This window comes from Poecilia mexicana, unplaced genomic scaffold, assembly GCF_051168715.1.
Source record: "Poecilia mexicana isolate PSO_F unplaced genomic scaffold, ASM5116871v1 scaffold_5, whole genome shotgun sequence".
NCBI classification, from domain to species: domain Eukaryota; kingdom Metazoa; phylum Chordata; class Actinopteri; order Cyprinodontiformes; family Poeciliidae; genus Poecilia; species Poecilia mexicana.
In genome coordinates this window covers 4,565,707-4,593,697 of record NW_028263374.1, presented here as the reverse complement: position 1 = coordinate 4,593,697, position 27,991 = coordinate 4,565,707, and the positions used below count along the sequence as shown (strand labels likewise).

The 27,991-nt window shown below is 38.5% G+C and overlaps 1 protein-coding gene across 2 annotated transcripts; it reads right to left on the bottom strand.

Moving 5' to 3' along the window:
* Positions 1–152: 152 nt before the first annotated feature.
* Positions 153–27,797, bottom strand: mitfa (melanocyte inducing transcription factor a). 2 transcript variants are annotated; one of them, XM_088005372.1, is made up of 10 exons: positions 27,363–27,797; positions 20,770–20,960; positions 6,399–6,599; positions 6,224–6,319; positions 5,564–5,672; positions 5,243–5,326; positions 4,999–5,055; positions 4,790–4,865; positions 2,699–2,846; positions 153–1,868 (listed from the first exon to the last, which is right to left on the bottom strand). In XM_088005372.1, the coding sequence occupies exons 3-10, from the start codon at positions 6,474–6,476 to the stop codon at positions 1,464–1,466; spliced, it is 1,053 nt and encodes a 350-aa protein (XP_087861498.1). In that variant the 5' UTR covers positions 6,477–6,599; positions 20,770–20,960; positions 27,363–27,797; the 3' UTR covers positions 153–1,463. The 2 variants fall into 2 exon arrangements, with proteins under 2 accessions (XP_087861498.1, XP_014858200.2); XM_015002714.2 differs by having other exon boundaries at positions 20,784–20,960.
* Positions 27,798–27,991: the final 194 nt, after the last annotated feature.

Below are 27,991 nucleotides of genomic sequence, written 5' to 3'. Positions count from 1 at the left end.
GACAGCAGATAAATAGCTTTCCTGTAACTGCGAGTTGTTTCTCCGCCATTAGCACACACTGAACTTTCAACACGAGGTTGATTGACAGCGCTAAGACCCGCCTCCTGGCTCTGATTGGGGCTTTTCTTCAGACGGCAGTACTCGCTCAGGGCACGTATTACACTGTCACAACATGGAGACAGTTTTATTATGTAGACAGGACATTTTTCACAAAAGTCACAAACTGCAGCTTTACGTCACTAATAGAAACACTGGATTTACAGTGAACAGGGTGGTGGTGTGTGTAGGTGGGTGTACAAATGCAATGCACACCTTTTTAGATCTTTATTTGTAAGAGATGTTGAACCATTTTGAATCTCGTCCCTCTACTTCACAATTATTCACAGTGCGTTAGCCTAGTCCCAGTAAAATACATTCAAGTTTGTGGCGACAAAATGTGGACAAATTCAAAGGGGTATGAATTATTTTGCACTCCATGTCAAAATAGCACTTTGTAAGACCTTTCTAAATTGATTTATTTATTTATTTTGCTTATGACATCACTGTCTGCCAAAACACGTACAGTAACAAAGTTTTGAATCTTTTAAGCTTCAGTCACACAGTTTCTCATCCCAGCTGCTTTTTGGGTCAAACATGTCAGGTGGGCTTTAGGGTGGAGAAATAATTGGTTGAATATCGTCATTTATTTGACGTTTTCCTGCTACTTTTGATGAGCTCCTGGTCTGGACGCTGCACGCACGCTGGGATCAAAGGCGTGAAAAGTCAAGAGTTTGCTGCGTCATGGCCACACCGGACCCAAACAGACGGGTAAACAGGAAGTAGGTAACAGCTGTGATGCAAACATGTCAACGTCACTGAAAAAAAAAGGTTTTTCCGGCACCTTTATGTCAAAAGTCGTCGTTGTAGTTTAGATTTATTTAAGATTTTACGATGAGCAGAAGGAAGAATTTGCTTCGACTCTTTGAACGAAACCAAATCAGGTCTGTTATGATGTGAATATCGATGGACCAAAAACAAAACGAGATATCTGGAAGAAAAATAATACAATTTTACAATAAATAAATACTATTATTATTATTGGATTAGCTATTTATTTCCTAAATATGGGGAAATTGTTGAGTCTAAACATGTTTCAAACTCGTATTTCTGCCCTTATTATTTCAATAATATAGCGTTTTCATAATGCACTTTTTTGGGGGGCAGATTCTGATGAAATGTAAAATAAACCATGTCAAATATTAAACAGGCTACTTCAAGGTTTTCAAGGTTTTGTATGTCAGGTGTTTCTCAAGTATTTCTGAGAAGTTCATGAAAAACACTGAGAGAAGATCTAAAGAGTCTTGGCTCAAAGTAATAATTAAACAGCAATAATTGAAAAACTTGTTTTTCTTTAAAAATCTTCTTTGAAAAGAAAACGATCTCTGAGTTCCTTCGCCCGTTCAGACGCTGGTCGTGGCGTGGGGCTAACATCCATGGTCTTTCTCCTCCATGCTGGAGCTGGAGCTGTGGCGCCCGCTGACGGGGTTGGAAATGTCGGGCGACATGGAGGACAGCAGCGGGTCGCTGGGGGAAACCGGTCCCAGGCTGTTGTCCCTGACCAGCTCCTTCATTTTACACGTCCTGGAGCTCCCGTAGTGGGCCGAGTCGCCGGCGTCGGCGGGCATGTGGTCGAAGGTGATTGTGCCGTTGTTGAGGTCCAGCGTGGTCGGAGGGGACATGTCCGGGGTGCAGCTGTGCTGGTAGAGCTCAGACGGACAGTCCCCGAGGACGGGCTCCTGCTTGATGGCCCGCGCCATCAGCTCAGACGTGCAGAGCGACGGGGACGACACGACGGTCAGGCCGTGAGCCCGAGCCTGGATCTCCAGCTCCTGGACGAACACGAAGCAGAGAGTTAATCACCTGCATGAAATAAGAAATCAACAAACAACATGACAATCCATCCATCCATCCATCCATCCATCCATCCATCCATTGTCTATAACCAGGGCCGGCCCAGGCCTTTTTGGGGCCCTAAGCAGACTTTCATTTTGGGCCCTCTCTCACTACCAACATGTCAACACCAGTGTTTCTCAAAGTGGGGCCTCAGAAAATTGGAGGGAAGATGAGCAAAAAAAAACAAAAAAAACCTTTTTTTTTTAATCCTTTAAAAAAAGTTTTAATTAGCATACTGAGTTGAGCCAAAAAAAATGGATTTTGAACTGCAGAGTGGTATTTAAATGTATCATATTATTTCAAAAAAACATTAAGAGACCTCTTCAAATGATCAGCTTCTCTGATTTTACGTTTTATAGGTAAATGTTTGAGTAAAATGAACATCGTTCTTTTATTCTATGAACTACTGACAACATGTCTCTGAAATTCCAAGCAAAAGTTTAATATTTATTAGCAGAAAATGAGAAATGGTCAAAATAACAGAAAAGACACATTGCTTTCAGACCTCAAATAATGCAAAGGAAACAAGTTCATATTCATTTAGAAACAACAAAACTGATGTTTGAACTCTGGACGAGTTCAGAAATCAATATTTGATGGAACAACCAGGAGGTTGTCAGTGGGTTCAGTGCAGTGGGCTCTTCAGTGGGATCATGATCTTTTATGCACAAAATGATTGTTTTTCAAAATGGCTGTTTTTTCTTTTTCTGCCCTCGATGGAGCGTAAAGTCGTGGTCAGCTTGTTGCGGACGCAGCTGCGGCCTACCTGTATGCGCAGCATCAGGTGGCGGTTGGCGTGCTCCAGCTTCCTCTGCTTGTAGTCCAGCTCCTTGGCCCTCTCCTGCTCCCGCTGCAGCTTCCTGATGTAATCCACGGAGGCCTTCAGAATGGTACCCTTATTCCAGCGCATATCTCTGGGGGAACACAGAGATCTGCAGTGAGGGCCAGCTGACCAGCTGACCAGAACAACGCGGGATTCTTCACGGATCATCCGGGTCAATAAGTCATGCACTTTTAAGAGAACACATGGAAGAGGCAGAGCGCTGTGGAGCAGATAAATGTCAAGGCACGCGTGTTCAAAAGAAGAGACGCTTCCAATGAGGTGATGCTACGTTTCTAAAAAAGGTTTGTCAAAAAATATGTTTTTATTCTCAGAAAGAAATAACTTTAAAAAATTCAACCACTTAATAATCTGTCAAAATGAGAAATAAATAATTTACTCCTGATAAACAAATTTTTAAAATTTCATCTCAGTAATTTGTAATAATCAAGTCATTTATCCAATGTCTCACCAAGTGATTCACACTTATTTAACTTTTTTTTCTAACAGTAGCAACAAAGTTTAACTATTTTACAAGCATAACCCGACACAAAATAGTAGCAGGGAAAATAATATAAAGTAAAATAATAAATAAAAAAATAAATGTTGATCTAAAATCTGTGGCTTGCATGTACAATAAAACAACTAAATAATTTATTTTATCCAAAAAAGTTTCCTACTAAAACTATGAAAAATACATTAGTATTACATTACTATCTTATATATTTTCCATGTATGAAATATTCTATAATTCTAAATGTTTTTTTAAACCTAATAATTTGTAGTAACAAAAAGATTTATACATTATTTTTGAAGTTTTGTACAACCACAAGCTGTAACTGTTTTTCACATGAATTTTACCTGACAGCTCAACACAGAATATTCCAGAATTTTGATGAGTAGGATAAAATTGGGGCTGCACAGTGGTGCAGTTGGTAGAGCTGTCACCTTGCAGCAAGAAGGTTCTGGGTTCAATTCCCAGCCCCAGTCTTTCTGCATGGAGCTTGCATGTTCTCCCTGTGCATGCGTGGGTTTTCTCCAGGTTCTCCGGTTTCCTCCCACAGTCCAAAAAACATGACTGTCAGGTTAATTGGCCTTTCCAAATTGCCCCTAGGTGTGTGTGTGTGCATGGTTGTTTGTCCTGTGTGTCTCTGTGTTGCCCTGCGACAGACTGGCAACCTGTCCAGGGTGCACCCCACCTCTCGCCCAGAACGTGAGCTGGAGATAGGCACCAGCACCCCTCCCGACCCCACTGAGGGACAAGGGTGAAGGAAAATGGATGGATAAAATTTAGATAGAAAAAAAAAGTTTTTTTTTTTTTTTTACAAACAAACAAAAAACCCTAAAGAGAGAGAAACAATAACAATCTGAAATGTGTGGCCTTCATGTGTTTTCAGCTCCACAGTCGACCCTTTGTTAAACTTCCTTTGGTTGCCATGACAGCTGCGTCTCTTTCTAGAGTTTACTCATCAACAGTTTATGTTTTTGCCCTTTCTTCTTTCTAAAAACCTCAAATGTAGTCAGACCGCATGAAAAGTGTCAGCACAGAAAAATCTGAAGAGTTTTCCAACAGATCAAATGGATTTAGGTCTGAAATTTGACAGAATTTCACTCCAAAACATGAGCATCCCTTAAGCCAAACCGTCCCACTGCAGCGCTGGCTGCATGTTTTCAGCCTCTGTCCCTCCAGGACAGACAGAAAACAGGAAGTTCAGTTATGGTTGCCAAACTCCTCCCACATATTTGCTGCTTTTGTGAAAACCAGCTGCTAATAAACAAGCTTTTTGACCAAACTCATGTTTTTTTTGTTGTTTAAAACTTTTTCACATTTTCTTCTCTCGTTGACAAGCAACAAGATCATTCCCACTGGAACTGGTCGCAATGGATTTTATTAGAGGGCACCAGAGGGAAAGTGCATGCCACACTTTTCAGGTTTCGATTTATTAAAAGTTTTTTTTTTTTTTCAATGTGGCCTGTCACATAAAATCACCAATTCAACAAAAATGAACAGAATAAATGCTGCAGTTTGATACTTACGGGTCATTCGACTTGGGTATTAAGGTTCCCAGCTCTTTGATGCGATCGTTGATGTTGAACCTCCGTCTTCGCTCGACTAGAAATCATCCAAACGGAGGAGCAGAAAGAGGAATCAATGTTTTTCTTCCACTATATTTCCTTTCTGTTCAACATGAATAAAAACATAAACACACAGAAAACTCATTTTCACTTTATTACGACCAACTCACTCAGGTTGTGATTGTCCTTCTTTTGTCTCTCTTTAGCCAGAGCGCGAACTTCAGCCTCTGTGGAGCAACGGGAGAACAAACGGTCTGAACCGGGTTCGTTTGTTCGCTCACTATTTGAAACACTTGTAAAAATAGCAGCAATTTAGCTTCATGTTTATCTGTGTTTTTTTTTTCTTTTGTAAATGCAAAGGAGTTTAGTAGGACACAAAACACATTGTCCGATGGTAAAACGTTTCCTTCTTACCCACTGGAAAGCCGTCTGACCTCTGATAGCTTTCAAACTGGCCACAGGATCCTGACTTGTCCAGAACTTGCTTCATGCCGGGAGCTGGAGTGATTATTTGGTAAAGCATTGACTTAATAGTATCTTGTGCACTTCCAAATTGCACACAATACTCACACAAGCTTGTTCAGAAACATTTCCATATAGTGTTTTCTAACTGTTCTTCCCACAGTGAGAGAAAACAATCAGGAGTATTTGCAGTAGTATTTTTATTTTTTTTTCAAAGTCTGTGCTTAAAGCGCGGTATGAATACAGTTTGTATCTGGATCTTCATTTATTTACCTGTGAATTCCCTTTTGATGTTAGGTGCGCATGCGTTGCCGATGGCGATGCCCGGCAGGGGAAGCCCTGGATTGTTGTACACGTCCAGCAAACTACCAGACACTGGCAGCTGGAGGGGGAAACAGGAGTCAGTGTTTTGTTCAGGGAAGAAATAAAAACAAGAACTAAGGAGGCATTTTAGCGTCATTGGAGACAGAAAACAAAAGAAAAAGAAAATTTGCATCCAAAAAATCTCAGAAATTTTCAACAAACAAAAAATGGAAGATTTTGAGTTTCAAAAGTGGAAGATTTTAGACTGCTAAGAATTTGAAAAATGGAAAATGAATTAATCTATCACAAAATGTCTGATCTTCTAGCAGATTTTTGACAGAATACTTTCTAAAAATGGAACATGTGGAAAATGTGAGACTTTTCAAACTCGGAAAATTTCTACAAAAACTTACAAAATTTCTGAATTTCAAAAGGGAAAAAATGTTTGACTTGAATTTTACAAAAAAAATGGACCTTTGTGACTTTTCAAACTCAGAAATTTCCAAGTTTTTTCTAAGACACTGTCTGAGTGATTTGGCAGAAATGTACTCTATCCACAACAGCATCAACATGCAGTCGTAAAAAACAAAACCAAAAACAACCAATAAGGCAAAACAAGGTGCAGATAACCTGGTTGTTGATTTGCAGAGTGGGGTCCATCAGTCCCAGGACGTCCTCGTTGTAACTCGACTCCAGGCTGATGATGTCGTCGATGACGTCGTCCATCTGTGTGAGAGAGAACAGCTTGGTAAAAACCTACCGCGCTGCATTGGGGTGTCTGATACGACCCATGAAACACTCCTACTTCTTTTTCGCAGTTGGTGCCCAGGGTGAGCAGGGCCATGGGACTGTTGGGGGCGCTGCCGGTGGCCCCGGGCGGCATGCTGTGCTCGGGTGGCTGGCTGCCGGCTTTCCCGCCCAGACTGGAGGACAGGTACTGCCTCACCTGCTGCCTCTGAGCCGGCTGGATGTGGTACTTGTTCGGACTTTCCAGGTGGGACTGCACCTGTGAGAAAAACAAACAAACAAACAAACAAAAAAAACAAATCAGAACATTTTACTACTTGATGCTCCAGCTTTTGTCCAGATTAAGACAATTTATTAATCAAATCTTATGAATGTGAATGGATTTATAGAGGTTTCAACAGAAGTTTCCAGCTTTAAAATTCCCCAGTCATTCCAGTTTTAGTTTTTAGATCCATTTAAAGGAAACTCCTGACCACATTCCAGACAACATATCATGTTTTATTGCCCTTAAAGACGATCAGGACTCTATTTATGTTCATTCTGTTTTCATAACCTTAAGTGGAAAGGCAGCAAAAACATCACAGCTCAGCCTTTAGGTGAAATCACATGACCACAAAATGCTTCCCCATTCTGCTTTCATGTAAACTTTTGTTAGCATTAAATGCTACAAATCACTCTGATTTTTTTTTTAACATTTTTTAATGTTTTTATATCTTAAACATCTCCAGGCAGCTTAAAAATTAAATTAGTCATCAAAAAAATGCAGAACTAGAAGACTATCTCACCTGATAGTGGCTATATTCAAGCATCTCCAGCATTTTGTGATTGCAAATTAGAACAGAGAGAACAGAAAAAGGTTTTAATCCCGTCACGCTGAACGTCCGTCAGGCTCCGGTCGGCCCAAATCTGACGGCCGCCGACGTTGGAGCTGCTTTATTTATCCTGGGAAGAAGCCTCATTAGCTATGCACGTTAAGAAACAAGAGGAGGACATCAAGACTCGTCCTCCCACCTCGGCGTTGTTCCGGATTAAACTATGAATTTATGTCTTTATAGAGGCCTTTTGACGTCACGGCCTCCAGCGTACAAAGGAGCCTTTCTGTCGATTGGCCAGTGGTCTGCAAACTAAAGTTTGCTTAAGGCCAGCTAACATTTAATCTTTAGTTCTGCTCATTTGGTATAAAACATCGTTTGTTCTGAGTGCCAGAAATACAATTGACACCACTGTCCCCCCGACAAACAACCCTGATAAAAGCTGAAATGTATTCAGCGTTTACAACAAAAAAAAAAGAAAAAAGAAAAAAGCAAGCCTGTTTGCTTTTATTTATTTGGACTTTTAGAGGTTAAACATGTGGAGCTACCATCTGGTCCAGATGCAAAGTGAAGTGGATGAAGCTCCGTTAGCTTGTCATTCACATTCAGGGTGTCACCAGGAAACGTTCCCCAAATTACAGCCTTACAAAAGCAAGAGTCCAACAAGATTTTGATTTATTTTTTTTTTTTAAGTTTGAAAAAAAAAAACAAAAAAAAAAACAGAGAAATAGTCGCAAAGCCACAACTTACAGAAAATGATCTTGAGACATGATTCTATGATTCTATCATCCAGTACAGTGTTGGGTAGGAAAATTCATTTCTCAGTGCCAGAGTGATCCAAAACATTTCCCCAGTGGAGGAAAAGGCACACACTGGGATGAAACTCACACAATAGGTCACTATTAATGATGAATTTTCTCCCCTAAAGACTTTATTTTAAAATAACTGAAGCAGTGTGAAGTTATCTTAACAGAGGCAAAAAAAAAAAAAACAGCCTCTGAATAAGTCTTTTAAAGGCTGGAAGAGCCATTCAAGAAGTCACAGAAAATGTTTATTATCATACCAACGACTTTCATCTTGAAGAATTTTTTGAGTTGTTCACTGACCTAGATAATCAAAATGTCAGTTTGTTTCTATTAGAAATTGTTGATTTTATTTATTTTCTAAAACTAAAATGGAAATACCTTCTCCATATGTATCTCCAAAAACCCCAAACAGGAATAGACGAAGCTAATTTACTGCATAACTATTGTTTTTCACTCTTTTGTTTCTTTGGCCCGATATCTAGTTAGAGCAAATTTTAAAAAACCCAATCCTCAGATTGTTTCGGACATGTCACAAAATTCTCTTGCATGAGCATGATGGCACGTCAGAGGAGTCATGTCATTTCAGTTCAGATATCAGAGAGATGACCTGATAACAAAACGGCTCAGCTCCGTCTGTTGCTGTTGGTTTCTCGGTTTTGTTTTCTCTCTTTCTCTCCATTTCTATCTTCTTTCCTTTTAAACCTTTCCCCGCCTTTCTCCCTTTCGCTTCTCTTTTCTTTTTCGTCTCTGTCGCGCACAAAAATCCCCACACGAAACCAAGTAGAGGTTTTCCTGTGGGCTTCAAAGTTAAATCCTGTTGTTACATTTAAGTGCAAAATGGGACAGTAGACCCAGTCGTTAGGCTTCAGGGCCAGTTTGGTTTGGATGGTTTTTAATTTTTATTTTAGTTTATTTTATTCTTCTTGCTTTAATAAATGAAATCATGATTTGAAAACTTGTCTTTGTCTGATCTTAAACATGTTGGTTTGATGAACAGCTAAACCAGAAAAGTCCAAAAGGAGAACAATTTCATATCTGTTCTAGAATTTTATTTTATTTTTTATGTTTTTAAACAAACTTGGAAAGAATAACACTTTGATTTGGAACTGATCGATTTCTACAGTTCTAATTAAAAGTTTTAATGTTTTTCTTTGTCATTTTCATCTGTTAAATTTTGATTTCAAAATAGTAATTTTAAAAAACATTGGTGACACAATATTGCTGCTATTTTTGAGCAAACCTTTGTAAGTAATCCATCCTTGGGCATATTGGACCTCATTAAAACTTTTGGTCATCCTTTATTTGACCAAATAAAGGTCAAATAAAGGAGTCTTTATGAATGTTCATAACTGTGTTATGACATGTTAGTGTTATTGGGTAAATAATGACACTTTTAATACAAAGTTGAAGGTTTTAGTGGACTTTTTATGTGAGTTTTACTGCAACTTTGCATTAAAAGTGTCATTTTTTACCCAATGAGACTTAATGACATCAGTCATAAACATTCATAAAGAGTCCTTCATGTTCATAACAGGTATTGTTTATGACAGTGTCATGTCAGTCTTATCACACCCCATCAGATGAAGCGTTACCAAATAGTTTTCATTTCAGTCTGTGCACTTCAGCTGCCAGTTATTTTGCTTCTAATCCATTCGTTAAAACTGATGTGAATCTGCACTTGCTGCCCAGAAATAAAGAGGATGAATCAAACAGAATGGACATTGTGTACCGAGACATTGTTTTATGCTTCTTTATTCACGATTGTGAAAAAAAAAAAAGTCCAGCGTTTTGAAGTTTATCTCATTTAGTCAAGGCATCTAGAAACAGCATCCTCACGTGTCGCCAAGTGTTACCGTTTATCCAGTTAACAATGTAGATTGTCGCCGCCGGATCTTGTGTGACGCGAGAGAAAAGAAAGTTTACTTCCTGTTTGTGGACGGCTGGAAACTTTCTAATTCCAGAGTTGAACGCAAATCCAGCGGGGGGGGGGGGGAAAGTGGCCGCTGGCTGAACACAGCTCGATATGATAAAAAATCTAAAAAAGCATTCTTTGTAAACTCATAGTAGAGTGTTTCTTTGTTTCCACTTCGCAGTCTGCCCTTTTCCTTCAGCCAAACCTTTGGGTTTAAAGGGAACTATTAACAAGAGCTGCATTGCATCGAACCCTTGAGCGAGCCTGGCTTCTTGCTTTTATTCATAGGCTCTTTGTGAGACAGAGGTTTATTACCTTCTCAGGGAAAGCACATGGGTCTGTGTTCTAGACTTGTGCCTTTAGGACCAACAACATTTCGAGAGATAGTCGTCACTCTTTGACCCCTGAAATGAAATGGATCCATTCACATCGGCTCCTCTCCGCACTCCAGCTTTTCCCATTTCCCTGGCAACCGGCCACTCTTCGGGGCATTTCGTCAAAAGAAGACATTTAGCATTGACTGTTTGCTAAAATGTTGAAATACTACAACAGGTATTTTCAAACGGTTCTGAATCCCACCAACAATGGGTTGGTCACATCAAGCTAGTGACGAGGACTGGTTTGCGGTGGTCGGTAGCTAGTTTAAAGGCAAACTGGTTAAAACTTGATAAGTCAGGAAGATTTTGGGGCTAGAGCTATTAAATGTGATGGAGCTGCTTTCGTCACGTCTCCTGGGAAATGATTATCACCGAAGAGGAAAAAAGACTTCAGATGGTTGTTTCAGGGAGTCTATAACTAAAAGCATAAGACCTGTTGCACGACACATTGAGACACTTGCAGGACTGGATTATTATTATTAGCCGTAAGCCAGAGAGCAAACAGAAATGACAAACTGGTCCATCGTGGACGTTTGTTTTATTTTCATAGTACAAAACTTCACATCTCCAAATTGTTCTAGATATTGGCATAATGATACGACCAACTCATGATTTCATGTCTAAACAAACGACAAAGGTTCACAAATCTCAAATTAGTGTTTTAAATAATTGTAGCCAGTATAATTTTTTCCAGATATGTTGCAGTTTTAGTGTTTGACAATTTCTAATATGGTTCTCATGGTGATACAAGCAGGGGAAAAAAAGTACCTTTGAGTGGTTTTGTAAGAAAACTCCTCAGAAGATATTCATGATTGAGTCTGACTTAGCAGGATTCTTTTCATCTGGGCCAATCAGGAAAAAGAAGGAGGAGTTGTGAACGACAATGTTGAGTTTCTGAGTTATTTTAGAATTGTAGTCTGCCTGTTGGACGAAGGTCCAGACAAGCGGTTAGTTTTTACCCGGCATTCTAACTTTAAGTGTACATTGTCTCTTGCCCAATGGCTGCTGGAAACACCAGCTCCCTGTCAGTCTGCAAGAATAAGCTAGAATAGACAATGACTGGATGGACGTGAAGCAAAACCGCTTTAATTATCTGTTTTAAGGCTTGCTTGGACATGTTGGGAAAGGTATATGGGCTACAAAACATGTTCATTACATTTTTTGCACAAAATTATTCTTCGATCATGAGATTTTAATCTGCTTAGTTCTGACTGTTTTGAGCTCCTTTCAGAATGAGCCGTTTTAGGGCGTCCTGTTACTTTAAATCTAAATAAGATGCTGCTGGCCACCCCCCTCCACCCAACCCCCCAACTCAACACTAACACTTGTTTGTGAAAATGGCTGCAAAAAGTTTTAACAATTATACAACCGTAAATCTTTGAAAAGCAGAAGTGGAGCCCCCTGAACAACCAACAAGAAGAACAAAACCACCTGGGTTGCTAGGTAACAGGCAGTGTCTGCTGATTTGTGACATTATATTCCAGACGTTTTTGGAAACGGCTCATTTTCGACACCAAAAGACTTCTCGCCAAAAGATTTATGGGAGGTTATTTTAAGCTCTTTGGCTGCTTTTAGAAGCAGTAGAAACCCAAATATACAAAAATGCGTAAAATATGAATCCTGCATAATACACCCCCATGTGAAAATATCTGTGAACAGATACGCATTTGTGTCACCATACATCTTTGACCCCGAGTCAAACCCAGAAACAGAAACAGAAGCAGTGGAGCCTCCTGCACAACCGACAGGAACGCAGCAAGTGGTTTCTGGATGGAAAGTCAACAACCAAACACTTGTCTTTCCCAGCAGCCGTTGTACAGCACATAGTGTGGTAAAACCAGCTGATCCCGCTCTGCTTGGGTTGCCAGGTTGGGAGCAGTTCCTAGCGATTGTGACTTAATAAATGGCTCGTTTTCCAGACACCAAGAAACATCAACATGTTGCCAGAAAAGGGCAGAGTTTGTTTGTTTTTTTTAGTACTTGGGCTGTTTGTTTCTAAAAACTGCATTTTGCATAACAGTTCCACTTCAAGGTTAGGGTCATGGCTAATGCTCAGGATTACAGTTAGCTTTGGGCTAATGCTAAACCCAAATGTATTGACAGATAGAACTGAAAGGGAGCTCTGTCTGAAAATGATGTCTGAAAATGTAGCCTTCAGCCAAATACTTTTCAACATAGCACAAAAAATGAACTCAATGAACATTAATTAAGAGTTTTTCTTTCTTTCTACCAACATTTTCTAAAGAACAATACTACACATGATTAACAAATATTATTGTAAAACAGACAAGAGTTTGGCTTTTGAAGGATATACGTCTTTTTTTCCCCCTTTTTCTCTTCCTCAGTTCAGCTTTAATGACCAAGTCAAACATGATGGACGGGATGTGAAAGGCTTTTTACATGCTCCTGCTTTTATCTGGTTTTATGGGATTGCATTGGTAAGAAAAAAGGATTTCCACAATCTAAATCCCCAAATCTATGGTCCACGTGTGATTTCCAAACTGTAACGACAATATTTTCTGTTTTTACGTCTCTTCTTACATGTGATCTTGTATTCTTCGATGATCAAATAGTGGAGTAATTAACTAAATAAAGGTCAAATTGTTCAAGTCTGCGGATAGAATCAAAGACTGTTCTTTTACCAGGAATTCATGCCAGAAAAAGTGAAAAAAAAGAGACAAAAAAATTAACTATACACCCTGCGGCAATTTTCCTCACAATGAAAAGACGTTGGTCAGAGTGAAAATCGCTTCCACAGTCAGACTGCTTGTCTACTACATACAGAGTCCTACAGAGCAGTCAGACCTGTTGAACGTTTCTAGGTTTAGTGATTTTACAATCAAAATTGGGATTTTATGTGATTGAACAAAGTGGAGCTTAACCAGAAAGTAGCAGGAAAATGCTGAATGTTTTCTCAGAATTTTTGAGAAATAAAAATGTAAATAATCTGGTTTGGATTAGCACTCAGCCACCTCTGGAACCCCAAAATAAGATCCAGTAGAACCAAACCACACTGTTGATTAAGACAGTCATTTCACAAATTATGAGTGCAAGCCACACTTTTCAGTGTTTAAAGCTGCAGTATGTTACTTTTATTTTTAAAAAAATTGACACATTAACTCAACTTTCACTGCCGTGACTGTATTGCATGAGACAGAAAAATGTCAAACTCCTCTGTTTTCTCCCTGTGATTCTACAGCCATCCACAGAAACACTCAACAAACTCAACAAACTCAACAAACTCAACGTTTTGACCTTTGATAGGCACCAGCATGACCTCAAGAACAAAGATATAAAAACTCTACTGGATAGATGTGTAATAATGCAGCAATTTTTGTTTTTGTATGTTTAATATTATATAATTATTTTTTGTCACATCTATGACAAAATAATTTGCTTCTCCCGTTCAGGTTCCACATGACATCGCCACTATCAGACAGTCCCAAAAACGTGAAAATGCGCTCTTCATGGAGACCCATGGGAAATGTTTTATTTTTTTTTTCTTATCACCCCCCCACACACACACCCACACACACACACACACACACCTCCTTCTCTCACTACGTTTACAAAACTCCTCGGACATGTCTCAAAACAGAAGGGCATTCAAAATTCAAATCTGCAAAACACAATGGGTCCATTTTTCACAGTTAGCGGCTGGAAAAAATCGACATCGGGGGAAATTATGAACAGTCCGGACCGTGAACTGCTCCAGCGTAGCTTCCTCTGCATTGCAAATGGAAGTTTGAAAGTCCATATAAAACATGTGACTGAAAAGCAAATGTTTATTTTCCACATCATTAAACATACTGACTCCAAAGAGTGTAAGGGGGGGGGAGGGGAGACAACAAACTGATTACAAAAATTAGATTTTTTTTTCTTTTTATGTACTTCGCAGCATGTGCCGAGTTCCACTAATGCCTGGAGGCTTTTTGCTTCCTAGTTTTATTCCTCGTTCCCTCAGTTACATTTCCCCAACTGTCTGCAGTTACAGCTGAGGCAGGCCGCTTCATGAAAAGGAGGCACTCCGGACAAAGGGATGTCTTTGCTAGACACCCTGAAGCCTTTTGGGTAACAGCAGCAAGAACGCAACATCCTCTTCCAAGAACTAGACACATTGTCCTTCCACTGCGCGATCTGGAACATGCACTTGCTTAAGCTGCGGACAATAGTGCTTAATTTAGCGGCAGAGTCTCATTAAAGCTGTAAAAGCATCGAGCAAAAAAGTTCAAACAAAATGGCCGTCTGCACGTTTCCGTAGCAATAGGAGCAGCAGTTAGATGCCAGCTGTGTTTAATGCTGTTGGAATAAAAAAACAACAAGAAAAGGAATGTTCTGAAAACATGCGGAGACATGTCCCGTTTCTTTGAAAACGTTATCTTGAAGCATCTTCCGGCGATTCAAAATGGAGAACACAGCTCTAGGTGCACTCCGGGTTTTCGTCGACAAAAGGCTCTCTCTTAGCTCGACTGCAGCTCCAGTTTATGCCTGGCCGGAATATCAAAGAGCACAAAGACGCGGCATTGTTTGGCTCAATGCGCCTGCAGTTTGAAGCAAAGGTCACTGCGAACCACAAACAGCTGCACGTGGAATGAAATCAGATAAATTTGAAAGTCTGGGCTTTTTTTAAGGCCGTGAAATTATATTTAAAAGTCTTCTGCAGAGAGAAGTCGAAACAAAATATGAGGTAGGCAATCCAGGTTGTTGTGATGATGCGGTGGGTTTTTGTTTTTCTGCTTTGGAGCTGCAGTGACAGGTGTGCAGAAACACACCTGCTACCCATCTGACCATCAGCAGGAGAACGAGAGAACGAGAAGAGAACGAGAAGAGAATGAGAGGAGAACGAGAGGAGAACGAGAGGAGAACGAGAGGAGAACGAGAGGAGAACGAGAGGAGAACGAGAGGAGAACGAGAGGAGAACGAGAGGAGAACGAGAGGAGAACGAGAGGAGAACGAGAGGAGAACGAGAGGAGAACGAGAGGAGAACGAGAGGAGAACGAGTAGAGAATGAGAGGAGAACGAGAGGAGAACGAGAAGAGAACGAGTAGAGAACGAGAGGAGAATGAGAGGAGAATGAGAGGAGAATGAGAGGAGAACGAGTAGAGAACGAGAAGAGGACGAGAAGAGGACGAGAGGAGAACGAGAGAACAAGAAGAGAACAAGAGGAGAATGAGAGGAGAACGAGAGGAGAATGAGAGGAGAACGAGAGGAGAACGAGAGGAGAACAAGAAGAGAACAAGAAGAGAACAAGAGGAGAATGAGAGGAGAACGAGAGAACAAGAAGAGAACGAGAAGAGAACGAGAGGAGAACGAGAGGAAAACGAGAGGAGAACGAGAGGAGAACGAGAGGAGAATGAGAGGAGAATGAGAGGAGAACAAGAAGAGGACGAGAGGAGAACGAGAAGAGGACGAGAGGAGAACGAGAGGAGAACGAGAGGAGAACAAGAAGAGAACAAGAAGAGAACAAGAGGAGAATGAGAGGAGAACAAGAAGAGAATGAGAGGAGAACAAGAGAACAAGAAGAGAACAAGAAGAGAACAAGAAGAGGACGAGAGGAGAATGAGAGGAGAATGAGAGGAGAACGAGAAGAGAACGAGTAGAGAACGAGAAGAGGACGAGAGGAGAACGAGAGGAGAACGAGAGGAGAACAAGAAGAGAACAAGAAGAGAACAAGAGGAGAACAAGAGGAGAATGAGAGGAGAACGAGAAGAGAACGAGTAGAGAACGAGAAGAGGACGAGAGGAGAACGAGAGGAGAACGAGAGGAGAACAAGAAGAGAACAAGAAGAGAACAAGAGGAGAATGAGAGGAGAACAAGAAGAGAATGAGAGGAGAACAAGAGAACAAGAAGAGAACAAGAAGAGAACAAGAAGAGGACGAGAGGAGAATGAGAGGAGAATGAGAGGAGAACGAGAAGAGAACGAGTAGAGAACGAGAAGAGGACGAGAGGAGAACGAGAGGAGAACGAGAGGAGAACAAGAAGAGAACAAGAAGAGAACAAGAGGAGAACAAGAGGAGAATGAGAGGAGAACGAGAAGAGAACGAGTAGAGAACGAGAAGAGGACGAGAGGAGAACGAGAGGAGAACGAGAGGAGAACAAGAGGAGAATGAGAGGAGAATGAGAGGAGAACAAGAGGAGAACAAGAAGAGAACAAGAAGAGAACAAGAGGAGAACAAGAGGAGAATGAGAGGAGAACAAGAGGAGAATGAGAGGAGAACAAGAAGAGAACAAGAAGAGAACAAGAGGAGAACAAGAGGAGAATGAGAGGAGAACAAGAGGAGAATGAGAGGAGAACAAGAGGAGAATGAGAGGAGAACAAGAGGAGAACAAGAAGAGAACAAGAAGAGAACAAGAAGAGAACAAGAAGAGAACAAGAAGAGAACAAGAAGAGAACAAGAAGAGAACAAGAAGAGAACAAGAGGAGAACAAGAGGAGAACAAGAGGAGAACAAGAAGAGAACAAGAAGAGAACAAGAGGAGAACAAGAGGAGAACAAGAGGAGAAGAAGAAGAGAACGAGAAGAGAATGAGAGGAGAACGAGAGGAGCTCACTGTTATTCCGTTACGAATGCAGCAACAACTGTCTGGGATGATGGTGAGCAGCTAGTTAATGCCACAAACTTGCCCTAAATTCAACAGGCAAGAGGTTAAAACACATCAAAACTAGGTTTAGAATAAATAAAGCAGACACACATGAAGAATCTGGAATGAATTTCCCATTGTCTGGACATTAGCCTTTTTGAAAATTTGTCGACTACTCTTAAAAAATACAGGTCGATGCTGGAAAACTGACCCGTTTTATTAAACTCTATTCCTCCAGAGTTGTAGCCAAAAAGGTCCAACCAGTATTTTCTCAGAAAGTTTTTGATGGCTACAAAACGTGTGTTGGTTGAAGAGCAGCTTGCTGAGAACAGTAAGGGTGATTGCATCTGTCCATGTTCTAGCCTGTATTTAACATGTTTGATATTGTCTAGATGAGAGAAAGTCACACAACTTGTCCTGGATTTTTGTTGTAATTTCACCTTTTTCCGACCTGCCTGTGGTGAAGTTCGACAACAACAGTCGTCTCTAGCAGCAATGACACCATCCTGAGAAGCACAGACACTCAAAACAACTCAGAGGGAAACACTGGAGCTCCCAGAAACACAAAGACTCCTCTCACTCCCGTGGACCCTGTAAACTCATAAACATGGGCGTGAAGCCTGAATGGTGAATGCTGCATGTTTCCACACAAAATCAACAACAGTTGACTTCAACATAATAGCAGCGTATTTTAGGACTTATGTAAACCCCAAAATTCTGTTTCTTGATTTAACATTGAGAGCATGGAGAATTACATTTAAAAGCAAAACATCAAAACATTTTTGGTAGAATCGACCCTAACACTGCAAGTACTGAGGGGGGAAAATATTAGACTTGTCTGACAGTATAAACAAAAAGCTGCTCTCAGACAGTGACTGCCATTGGCTTCAGTTATCACGTTGGTAGCATAAAATCCTAAATCTCAAACGTACATGAAATCTATAAAAGAAACAAAGTGCTTTGCTATTAATTGTCAATACTTCAACATCTAGATAACAAGGTCTAAGGGTATCACATCTCACAAGTCAGAAAAAAGTTTTATTTAAAAACAAAAGTATGGGAAATATATATATATATATATATATATATTTGAAAAGTCAATTAGAGGGGCACCACATGGTTCAGGTGCATGTGTGTGTTATATATATATATATATATATATATATATATATATATATATATATATACATATATATATATATGTATATATATATATATATATATATATATATATATATATATATATATATACATATATATATATATGTATATATATATATATATATATATATATATATATATATATATATATATATATATATATATATATAACACACACATGCACCTGAACCATGTGGTGCCCCTCTAATTGACTTTTCAAATAAAGTCCCCACAACAACTGAAAGCATCTATTTCAGTCATTCTGTCAGAGGAACACCCTGCAGCCACTATGTAGGTTTTTTGCTCTTGTCCATAAACTTGGCCCACCTGTTTGTTCACAGAATGAGTCACTTCACTGACTGAGCTACACACACCAATATGAAGAACAATGAATTAAATATTCTCTGACACAGAACACGACCAAGAGAAACACACTGTTAGTGCAAACAAAACGTTATCTTAAAACCACAATAACTTTTAGGCTAATCTCAATGCAATTTACTTTGTTTTCAAACGTACTTCAGCGATTCCCAAGCACCCAGAGTTTAGTACACTGCAAAAAAAAAAAAAATAACATAAAATTTTTTTCATGTATATTTTGTCTAGTTTCCAGTGTATATTCCATCACACATAAAATAAGACAAAAATACCTTACTAGTAACTTTTCTCCAACATATAGGAGCTTCTTCTAAGTCAATAATGGTGTTAAAGTGTTGGCAGATTTATTTCACTTAAGTATATCATGGGAAAATGTATTTTTATAAATGAAATAATCTGCCAGTGGAACAAGTACTTAAAAAAACATTAAGGAATTATTGACTTCAAACAAGCTCCTAAAAAGTTACTTATAAGGTTAGCTTTGTCTCATTTCAAATTTATTCAGACATTTGCACCAGAAACTAAACCAAAAATACTTGGTAAGATTTTTTGCAGTGTATCCACTTCATTTAAAAAAATGAAGTGAAAGTTGCAGGTACAAGCTGTTTATGACAACCTCAGGCTGTCACAACCCTTAAGTGTTTGAGTTTTGGTTTTCATCTGTGTTCATATTTTTTGATTATTTTCTTGTTTATCAATATCAGATTAGATATTTTCTTACTAGTTCATCAATTGCATTTGGGCTTCTTTGTTCTTTAAGCAATCCTTAAAGAAAACCTATTAGTGGCTGCAAAAGACCAAAAGCAAGAGGGGACGTTTGCTTTTCAGTGGATAAGAACCTTGGAAATACAACAAGAGCTACAATGGAAGGGCTTAGATCAACGTATATTATATTAAGTTAGAATGTCACACAGCAAAAACACAAAATCTGATCAAGTATTTTTGGTTTAGTTTATAGTACACTTGAAATAAGTCAAGACTAACTTACAAGTAACTTTCCAGCAAGATATAGGAGGTTGTTGAAGTTAATAATTCATTAATATTGATAAATTCTCTCAGTGCAACAAGACATTTTAAATTATGGAAAAAATGAGGTTAAAGAATACAGAAAGTAGAGTTACTTTGATGAAAGTTTACTTAGATACTCCAAACATAGGTACCAGTGTTAAAATATTATTCAAATAAAAGTAAAAACTATCTCACAAAAATTTAACTTTAAGTAAAAGTTACCTAATTACTTTTTATGAGCGGAAGAAAGTTCCAGAATCTTAACACTAAACCAGTAGAAGGATGAATGTGAAAATAAAATAAAATAAAAGTGACCAGTTTATTTTCTGGTCACTTTTTTACATTTTATTTACATTTTTACTCATTAATGAATATGATTTCAAATGGAACTGAGTAAAATACTTTACTCAAACCAAACTCAATCTAAAGTAAAAGTTCAGGTTTTGTAAACAACTTTAAAAAATGACAAATTACAGACAAGCTGTCCATAATTACAGTGATCGAGTCGATGTAACTAGTTACTTTCCACCCCTGAGTTTCACTAGAAACCTTCATCAGTCATGCACTAATCTATGCAATGCTTTCATATAACAAGCTACAATAAGTTAATATCCTTAGTAATGTATACACTTAAGATATAATTTGCTCAAAGCAACTTTCCACAACACACACAGTTGGAGAGCCATGTGAAAACGGAAAGCCACGTGCCAAAAACCACTGCAGCGGGATTGGATTTTCATGCTAAAGTTGAAGGGAGTACGGAGCTGCAGATTGCGTTGCGCGGCTATTAGCGACCGCGGAGCTGAAGATAAATAGCAACCTGTTCTCCAGACGAGTCAACAACTTAAATGTCTCCGTCACCCACGAGCAGATTGTATCCAGCCTAAAGCGATCAAACGCGTATCCGTGATAATCGGCGGAAATGATGATAGTTTTTTTCTTTGACCCAATTGTGCAGAAAATCAAAGAAAACTCAGCACAATCGGCTACAAGGAAACGTGTCTGACAGCTGGAATTTCACTCACAATGACATAAAACTCAGGCCGAGTGAATTTTAAACTTTAAAATGCGACAAGTTGATATCGAGAAGCATAGAACTTCATTTGCTTTACGATGATTTGTGATTAGAATCGAGTGGGTATTCTCACAGGGTTGGCTACAGCAGATTGGAAATTTGTCAGTGTAGTGGAGCAAATAGGATTAGGTGGTTTGCATGCCAAAATGTCTGGAAACAGGAATTCTCTCTGGAGATAATCCCCCCCTATGGATTGGACATAGCCCACTCTCAAAGAGCTGGAACAGAAATCCCTGAGGACGTATACCTTCATCAGAGCAAATTAACTAAACTTAAGATGAGAAAGCCTTTATACGAGACGTGGTTGAGGAACTACTTACTCGAATGGGCCTACCTTCAGAACTTCCATGGGCCTCGGGCTCCCCACGGGGTGCAGGTGTGAGTGGGACGGTGCTGGGGAAGCGAAGGGTTTTGGCCCGGCGTCAGCCTCTCTCTGACCTGGACCCCTGGCGTCTCGGAGGTGGGAGGTCTTTGGCGGCGCTGGTAGAGGCCATGCAGGTCTGAGGCAGCGCTGAAGACCCCAGCCCACCCAAAGACACAAGCAGAAGGAGGAGTTAAACACGCCAGGCGAAAGCAGCTGCGGCCATTTTTCTGAGCCATCCTGAGTCCGGGAGCAACGTGAGGCATTGTGGTGTGGAGTACAATGTGATGATTGAATGAAGCAGAAATTCTTTTGCTAAGAATATGTAATTGTTCTGGGAAGGAGAGAAAAACATGCATCACATATTTCAGGGATTTGGGAGGTATTTGGGATTAACTTGTGGAATTTAAGTCACGGGAAAATATCATCAACCGTATTTCATCGAATTAAGAGGCTGTTAATAAAGATCTTCAATGTGTCTCATTTTGTTGTTGTTTGTTTTTTGCTCCAGGCCCTGAAAATACCTCACTGATATTAACAAGCTTATATTTGACCTCCAATATTACCATATTTAATTGTTTTTCATTAAAAAAAACCCTCTAAACTTCGATGCTTTGTAGTTTTTAATCACACAGCAGCACTGACTGCATTGGTAAAACTGTTGATCTGCTTCCTTCTTCACTGAGATACATCAAAAAAGTTTGTTTTGGGTTCACTGGACTCCAGTTCTACGTCAGAAACTGCTGATCATAATGTCCTGACTGAAAAAGTGGAAAAGTGAATGGGATTGTCTTGTAGTTCGCTAAACTGGTTCAGATATTATTTGGCAGATGGGAACTACTTTAGGTCAGTTGGTAATTATAAATGTGCACAATAAAATTTGTATGTGAGATTCCTCAAGGCATCTTTCTTGTGTCCCATTTTGATTTTATGCAAACATGATCCTCCTAGATCAAATTACTGGGAGAAACACTACAATAGAGTATCTATGCTGATGACATGCAAGTTTACATTTCTGCGTCAGCAATCTGACCGTAGTTCCCTATGGTCACTGAGTGAGGATGTTCTAAAATATGCATGGATGAGTCAGTATCTTAATAATTATTAAGTATCTTCACAATAAAAAAAAAAGCGAGTCATTGTTTTTGGTCCAAAATATAGAAGGCCAGATATTAGAACTCAACTAAACTCCAAGGCCTGGTTTCCACTCAGCGGTGTGGCATGGGGTCAGTGTGCTGGCTTGTCCATTTTCATGGCCTGTACCGCACCATTCCCATTAGTTGCAGGTCTATTGGTCAATGGCACAACACGACCCATTGATCACGGGCAGAAAAATGTCACTGCAACATGTCTGAGACGTCGCTCTTCTTATCGCACTAGTACAACACCTCATTAGGCATTTGGGTTTAACTCTGCATGCTCAATGACAGTCCAGCTGGTTCTGGAAATGTTCTCTAACAGGTTAAAGAATTTAAAATCTTGTCAATATCTAAACTAAACTGTAGCCATTACATGCATCCTTTCTCCAACACACCTGAATTCCCTTATTCAGCTCTGCAGACGCCTGGTCACAAGCCGTTCTTTTGATTCAGGTTTTTAAAATGTTTTATTGAATCACCATGCGTATGAATGGTGCTATACACACAGTCCTGCCTCATCTTGCCTCCATTTCAGTGGAATTGAAAGCCAAATCTTTAGCTTAGGGATTATGTCACCAAATACCATTGCTAATAATCCTAAAACCGATAGTCAACAGAGTTTGGTATTATTGGCTGGATCTAAGCCTGTGCAGTCCTCTGCCAACTCAGAGGATAACGGCTTCTGTGAGTTCCGACACAGTCTGGAAGATTCTAGAAAAGTGTACAATTTTATTTATTTTCCAGAGCTGGGTAAGTATGGAGAAAGTACTGTCGGACTTATTCCCTATTTCATTCCATATCCACTCATCCATCCATGACCTTTGGCATTCAAACTTTTAAAATGGTAAGAAGCGCTCTTGGACCATTTCTGGAAATATGAATATGTTTCCACCCATAATCACTGGAACATTGACCAACATAGTTGATGTGCATTGATGTTTTTGTTACTGGATGATGTTTTTAAGACTTTTTATTTTGTGTTTTTATCACGTAAAGCACTTTGAACTGCCTTGTTGCTGAAATGTGCTACATAAATACACCTGATTGATTAATTATTAAGGAAAAGTATGCAATGTTGACTTAAATAATAGGAACCCTGCATGTGCCACTTTTTGTTAAAGTGTGTGGCTTGAGGCCCTTTAAAATGTATTGGATGACTTTATGCATTTACTCATGTGTAATAATACTCTGGGGAAAAAAAATTAAAAAAAAAACGTTCTTGTTGAGTTCACCTTTGTATGTTCACACAGACAACAGCTGCACATCCCAGGCTGAAATAGATCTGGGAGTGCACACGCTGTCAGTACAAGTCATTCCCTGAGAAAATGATTCTTTTGATAAAACCACTTCAAATCTTCTCAACCTGCGCAGCTGTGTGATAATCTAACTAATTAGCCAGGCATGTCAAATCTGAGCCAGTCTACTGCTTGCACTTCAACAACGTCAATGTCACAGCTTCCAAACCGGGAAGGTTATTATTATTATGTTTTATCTGTTTTTGGATTGTTTATTAGGTTACAGAGAACTACTTGGTTTCTTCTAAATCTGAACAGTATTCCAGCTCTTGCTTATGGCCACACATCCATGTAACCTACTTATGCTCATTGTATTCTCAGGCTGGGACAAAAGTGCAATTCACTGAGGTCCCTGAATGGTTTATCCTGTTGTTCTGGATATGACTGTGTTTCTCAGTAGGGCCCAGTTCTGTTTCTCTCCATGAAACCAGAAAAGCTTAATTTCGAGTTCAGCCAGTAAACTCCACAACTATTTTGGCACCAATTAACAATAAAATCATGCTAATGTGGAGTTTATTTATGTATTTTTGTTGTTGTTAAAACAGGATCCAATCAGTTTTATGAAAGTAATTACGAAACAACTAAAATCATTAAAGCATTTTTTTTAACTAAATTTCCAGGAAAAAAATTAAATCAGGATTTTTAATTATTATTATTTTTTTAATCAAATTTTCCAACAAACAAAACAAAAACATCCTGTTTGGTAGTCATTCCAACTGCATGTACAGGTCTAAACAGATTGACTAGACATTGTTATGGTGTTTTGGACATTTACAATGTGCTGATAATAAAGTTACTGAATATTTGATAGTTAAAATTAGTTAGGAAAGAGAGAAACAGACAAACGGGGATGTTAAATTACCATGTGACATTTACAACTAACATATATATATATATATATATATATATATATATATATATATACACACATATATATACATATATATATACATATATATATATATATATATATATATATATATATATATATATATATATATATATATATATATATATATATATATATATATATATATATATATATATAAAAAAAAAATTCCCCTCTCACCCTCCGTGGGTGGTCTCTTTCATCCTCTGAGCTCGGGTCCTCTACCAGAGGCCTGGGAGCTTGAGGGTTCTGCGCAGTATCTTGGCTGTGCCTAGAACTGCACATTTCTGGACTGAGATGTCTGATATATATATATATATATATATATATATATATATATATATATATATATATATATATATATATATATATATATATATATATATATATATATATATATATATATGCCAAAGCTGCACCATAAAGACTGATAACCCTCTTTAGGTTAAACTCTGTTATTTTACCTCTTAAGCTCCACTAGTTGAGTATTATTTTTACACAGAACATAAGTTTTTGAGTTTTCCCATGTTTAACTCATAGTTGAAAACTGTTCTGACCGTCTTTAAGCTCATCAGCATCAATTTATTCTCAGTTTATTGCACTTTATAAACTGAGAATAAATTTTACTGACTTTTGAGCAGTAAGATTTTCTGATTTTACTGCTTTATCTTTCATAAACATGCTTAAGTTTTGTAGCTCCAAGCTACAAAATTAAAGAAAAAAAATGACATGCTGGCATAAAGGGCTATTTAATTATCAGGTTTTTTGTCTACAAAAAAAACCCCTATAAAATACTACTGTACAGTAATAAAATACAGATTTAAGTTTTCGTTGCTTTTTTTTTTTTTTTTAAGAAAATCTCCAGTCGTTCACTCAAATCTGAAAATATTTGACTCCAATAAAGCCACATTTAGCATTTAGTTGAAGCATGTTTTCTCTTATGGGGTTACAGTAAAGACAGGAGGCAATCAGATTTTTAAGAAAACATCAGCTTCATTATTGGGCGATCAACTGAGCTTGCAACGTTTTCTATGGCTCTGTGACCATGAAAAGGACAGGAAAGCCAAACCTTGAATTACCAATCATGGCTTTGCCATTACTCACTGTGGGTCAAATTACAGTAATGTGTTAAAGATCTTGTGTGGGAGTACGCAGGTTAGTCATGTATTATTTTCAATATTTCCTCTAAATGGATGAAATATTAGCCTTTTTTGCCACTAACCATCTGAGAGACGTCTGGAAATCCCAGCTGGGTTGGTTAAGAGTTTCAGCAAAACCACTGCAACTTGAGGAAAGTCAGAAAGTTCCTGATGTTTTAAATAACATCTGATCCATAAGCTCAAACACAGACGTTCTTCTGCAGCACTTTGACAGTCCTAGGATTTTACAGAGAAAGCAACAACTCAGTCATCTGAATCTTATTTTTTGATGACAGTCACAAAAAGTACCCTGACTGTCCTCTTTCACACTTTCTGACATTACAAAAGACCTTTAAAAGTGTTAAAGTGTTGAGCAAGATGGCATGAAGTCAACATCTCTGAGCCACTGAGTGAAGCTATCAGAGGTCAGGTTTATGTTAGGGAGTGATATGTCAGTGAGACATGGCCTTTGGGACTTGCTTGTTGGATGAAAATTGGAAAAATCTTCACTTGAACTGGGACAAACTGGTGTGTTATGAACATTATCCTATACCATTAGCACATAATCGACAGGTCACACTGACGTACATCATAACGAGATTGTAGGACTTCAGCCTTGGGTAGTTTCTAAACATCAGCTGGAGTTGGAATAGAGAGGAAGAGAACAGATGAGAAGTCATTATCTACCGTTGTGTTTGACCCTTTAAAAAAAAAGGATGTCCAACATTTGATACTAGATACCACATGCAGTCTTGATTTAATAAAGTCAATCAACAAACAGGATTCCATTTTGTCATTTTGTTTTTGTAGAGCAAAATTGCTCTGGCAAATGTAAGTGTAATTTGTTTCTTCTAAAAAGTGTCTTCTGTCTGAACTCTAATTTTCTGAGTTCCCAGCTGGAAATACTGCAAGAAGGTAGCAGCTCTGTCTTTAGACAATTTTACAAAAATGGGACATGATTAATGTACTGTAAAACCTGTGGCAGATGTCGATAATTTCTGACTTACCAAAGTCAATACATAGCATAAGATAACTACTTATCAACAGTTTGCAAATCCATATCAGTGGCACACATATGTGCTCGACAGCCTCGATTTCTGAACAAGTTTTTGCACAAGATTGCACTTCCAAGATAAACACAACATAAATGTTAAACTTGTGAAGTAAAAACACAAAGTAATGAATCTTTAATTCAGGCCCCGTATGTTAATTTATGCAAATCTGCTAGCATCCGATCAAAAACAGTCAAAACTCACCATGACAGGGTAGTATTATGTACGTTGTCTTATTTCCTTCTATAAGAGGAGGTTTGGGTGTTTCTTATGCGCAAAGATGGAATGATGTTTTTATTAGAAAGTGTTTGAAAGAATATGGATTCATTTCAGAAGCAGAAAGGTAAAAAATATTTTAAAAAGATGGCAATTTAGATACGGTTTATAAAGGGGAACCACTCTCTCACTACTTATGTTTACAAGAGTCGCAGTTACTTTTTTTTAACTTCATGTTGTGGATGGTAGATTTTGTTTTGTGGAAGTAAGGACCTTTTTTGACCTGCAAAACAGATTATTTCTGGTTAATCTGGATTCCAGCACTTGCTTTCAGAAAATTTCGCATTTATGTAATGTTTATTTCAAACAAGTCACTTTTTCTGACAAAAAAAAAAAAAGAAATCATGCTGTCAGTTAACATTAGTGTTGCCCACTGTTACACGATTCTTCTGGCTGTTTTTGAGAGCTGCTGTCAACAACTGAAGCACCCACGACGCAGATGCAGCATTTCAAATAGTTTGTGTCTACAGCTAAATTTGTTCCACTGACTTCTGTTAAAAATGGAAAATTATAGCCTTTTGTTTCAGAAGAAGGGCCTTTTGATCTCACAGAGAGCCAATGTCACGCTGTCATGACAGAGGCTACAACATGATTGCCATGCATGAGCTGCTCATATAACTTCTGTGTTGACCATTCTGACAACGTAAAAATGTCAAAAGGTCAAGCATGAAACATTTCTTCAGTCACTGATTTATATAAAGCTGTTGGCTGACAGTATTCATAATTTTGTTGACAAAGAAAAAAAACGTATGTCATCCTTACCTTTTACATTTTCGTCGGCCGTAATCCAAAGTTGCCGATGTCCGTATTGCTCCACTTTGAGGAATTAGGTCCTTTTTAAAGAACTCAGAGATTTAGGAACTTCCTGGTCTGACACAATGATGTCTCATTTGCTGATGACACAATAATGAGCCTCAGAAGTTATGACTTTTTGTTGAGATATTCTGTGGTTTCAGTCAAACCTACAGCTTTAGGGAAGGAGGAATAGCCATTTTGTGGTTTTGCAACAACCATTATCATGTGCATTATCACTGGTAAGTAAACATGCAGCTGCATAACAGTTTCTGGGTGTTTTTTTTTTTTTGCAGCATGACCCATGGTGTCTTCTTTACCATTAAAATCTCCGGAAGCTAATTTTGGAAACGTGTCAACCGTTCCAAGAACAAAATAGAAATATTTTTCTTTTTTTTTTTTTTTAAACAAAGGAATTTGTTGTTTGCTTGTTTGACGATCTGAAAAAGACCCTGAGGTCTTGCAGAAAATAATAAAAACAACACAGCCAATATTCACCTACAAAAATGGCCCAACGTGTAATTTACAGTGAGTGGCTTATTTAGATCAATATTTCATGAAATTTCAATAGTATACAGAAAGATTTAGAGATTTGTGTT

Excerpts from the sequence above, each read along its gene's own strand:
- mitfa (XM_015002714.2), bottom strand. Across the intron at positions 5,056-5,242 it reads GTCAGACGGCTTTCCAGTGG|AGGCTGAAGTTCGCGCTCTG; the intron begins GTAAGAAGGAAA and ends GTTGCTCCACAG. Across the intron at positions 2,847-4,789 it reads ATACCCAAGTCGAATGACCC|AGATATGCGCTGGAATAAGG; the intron begins GTAAGTATCAAA and ends GTGTTCCCCCAG.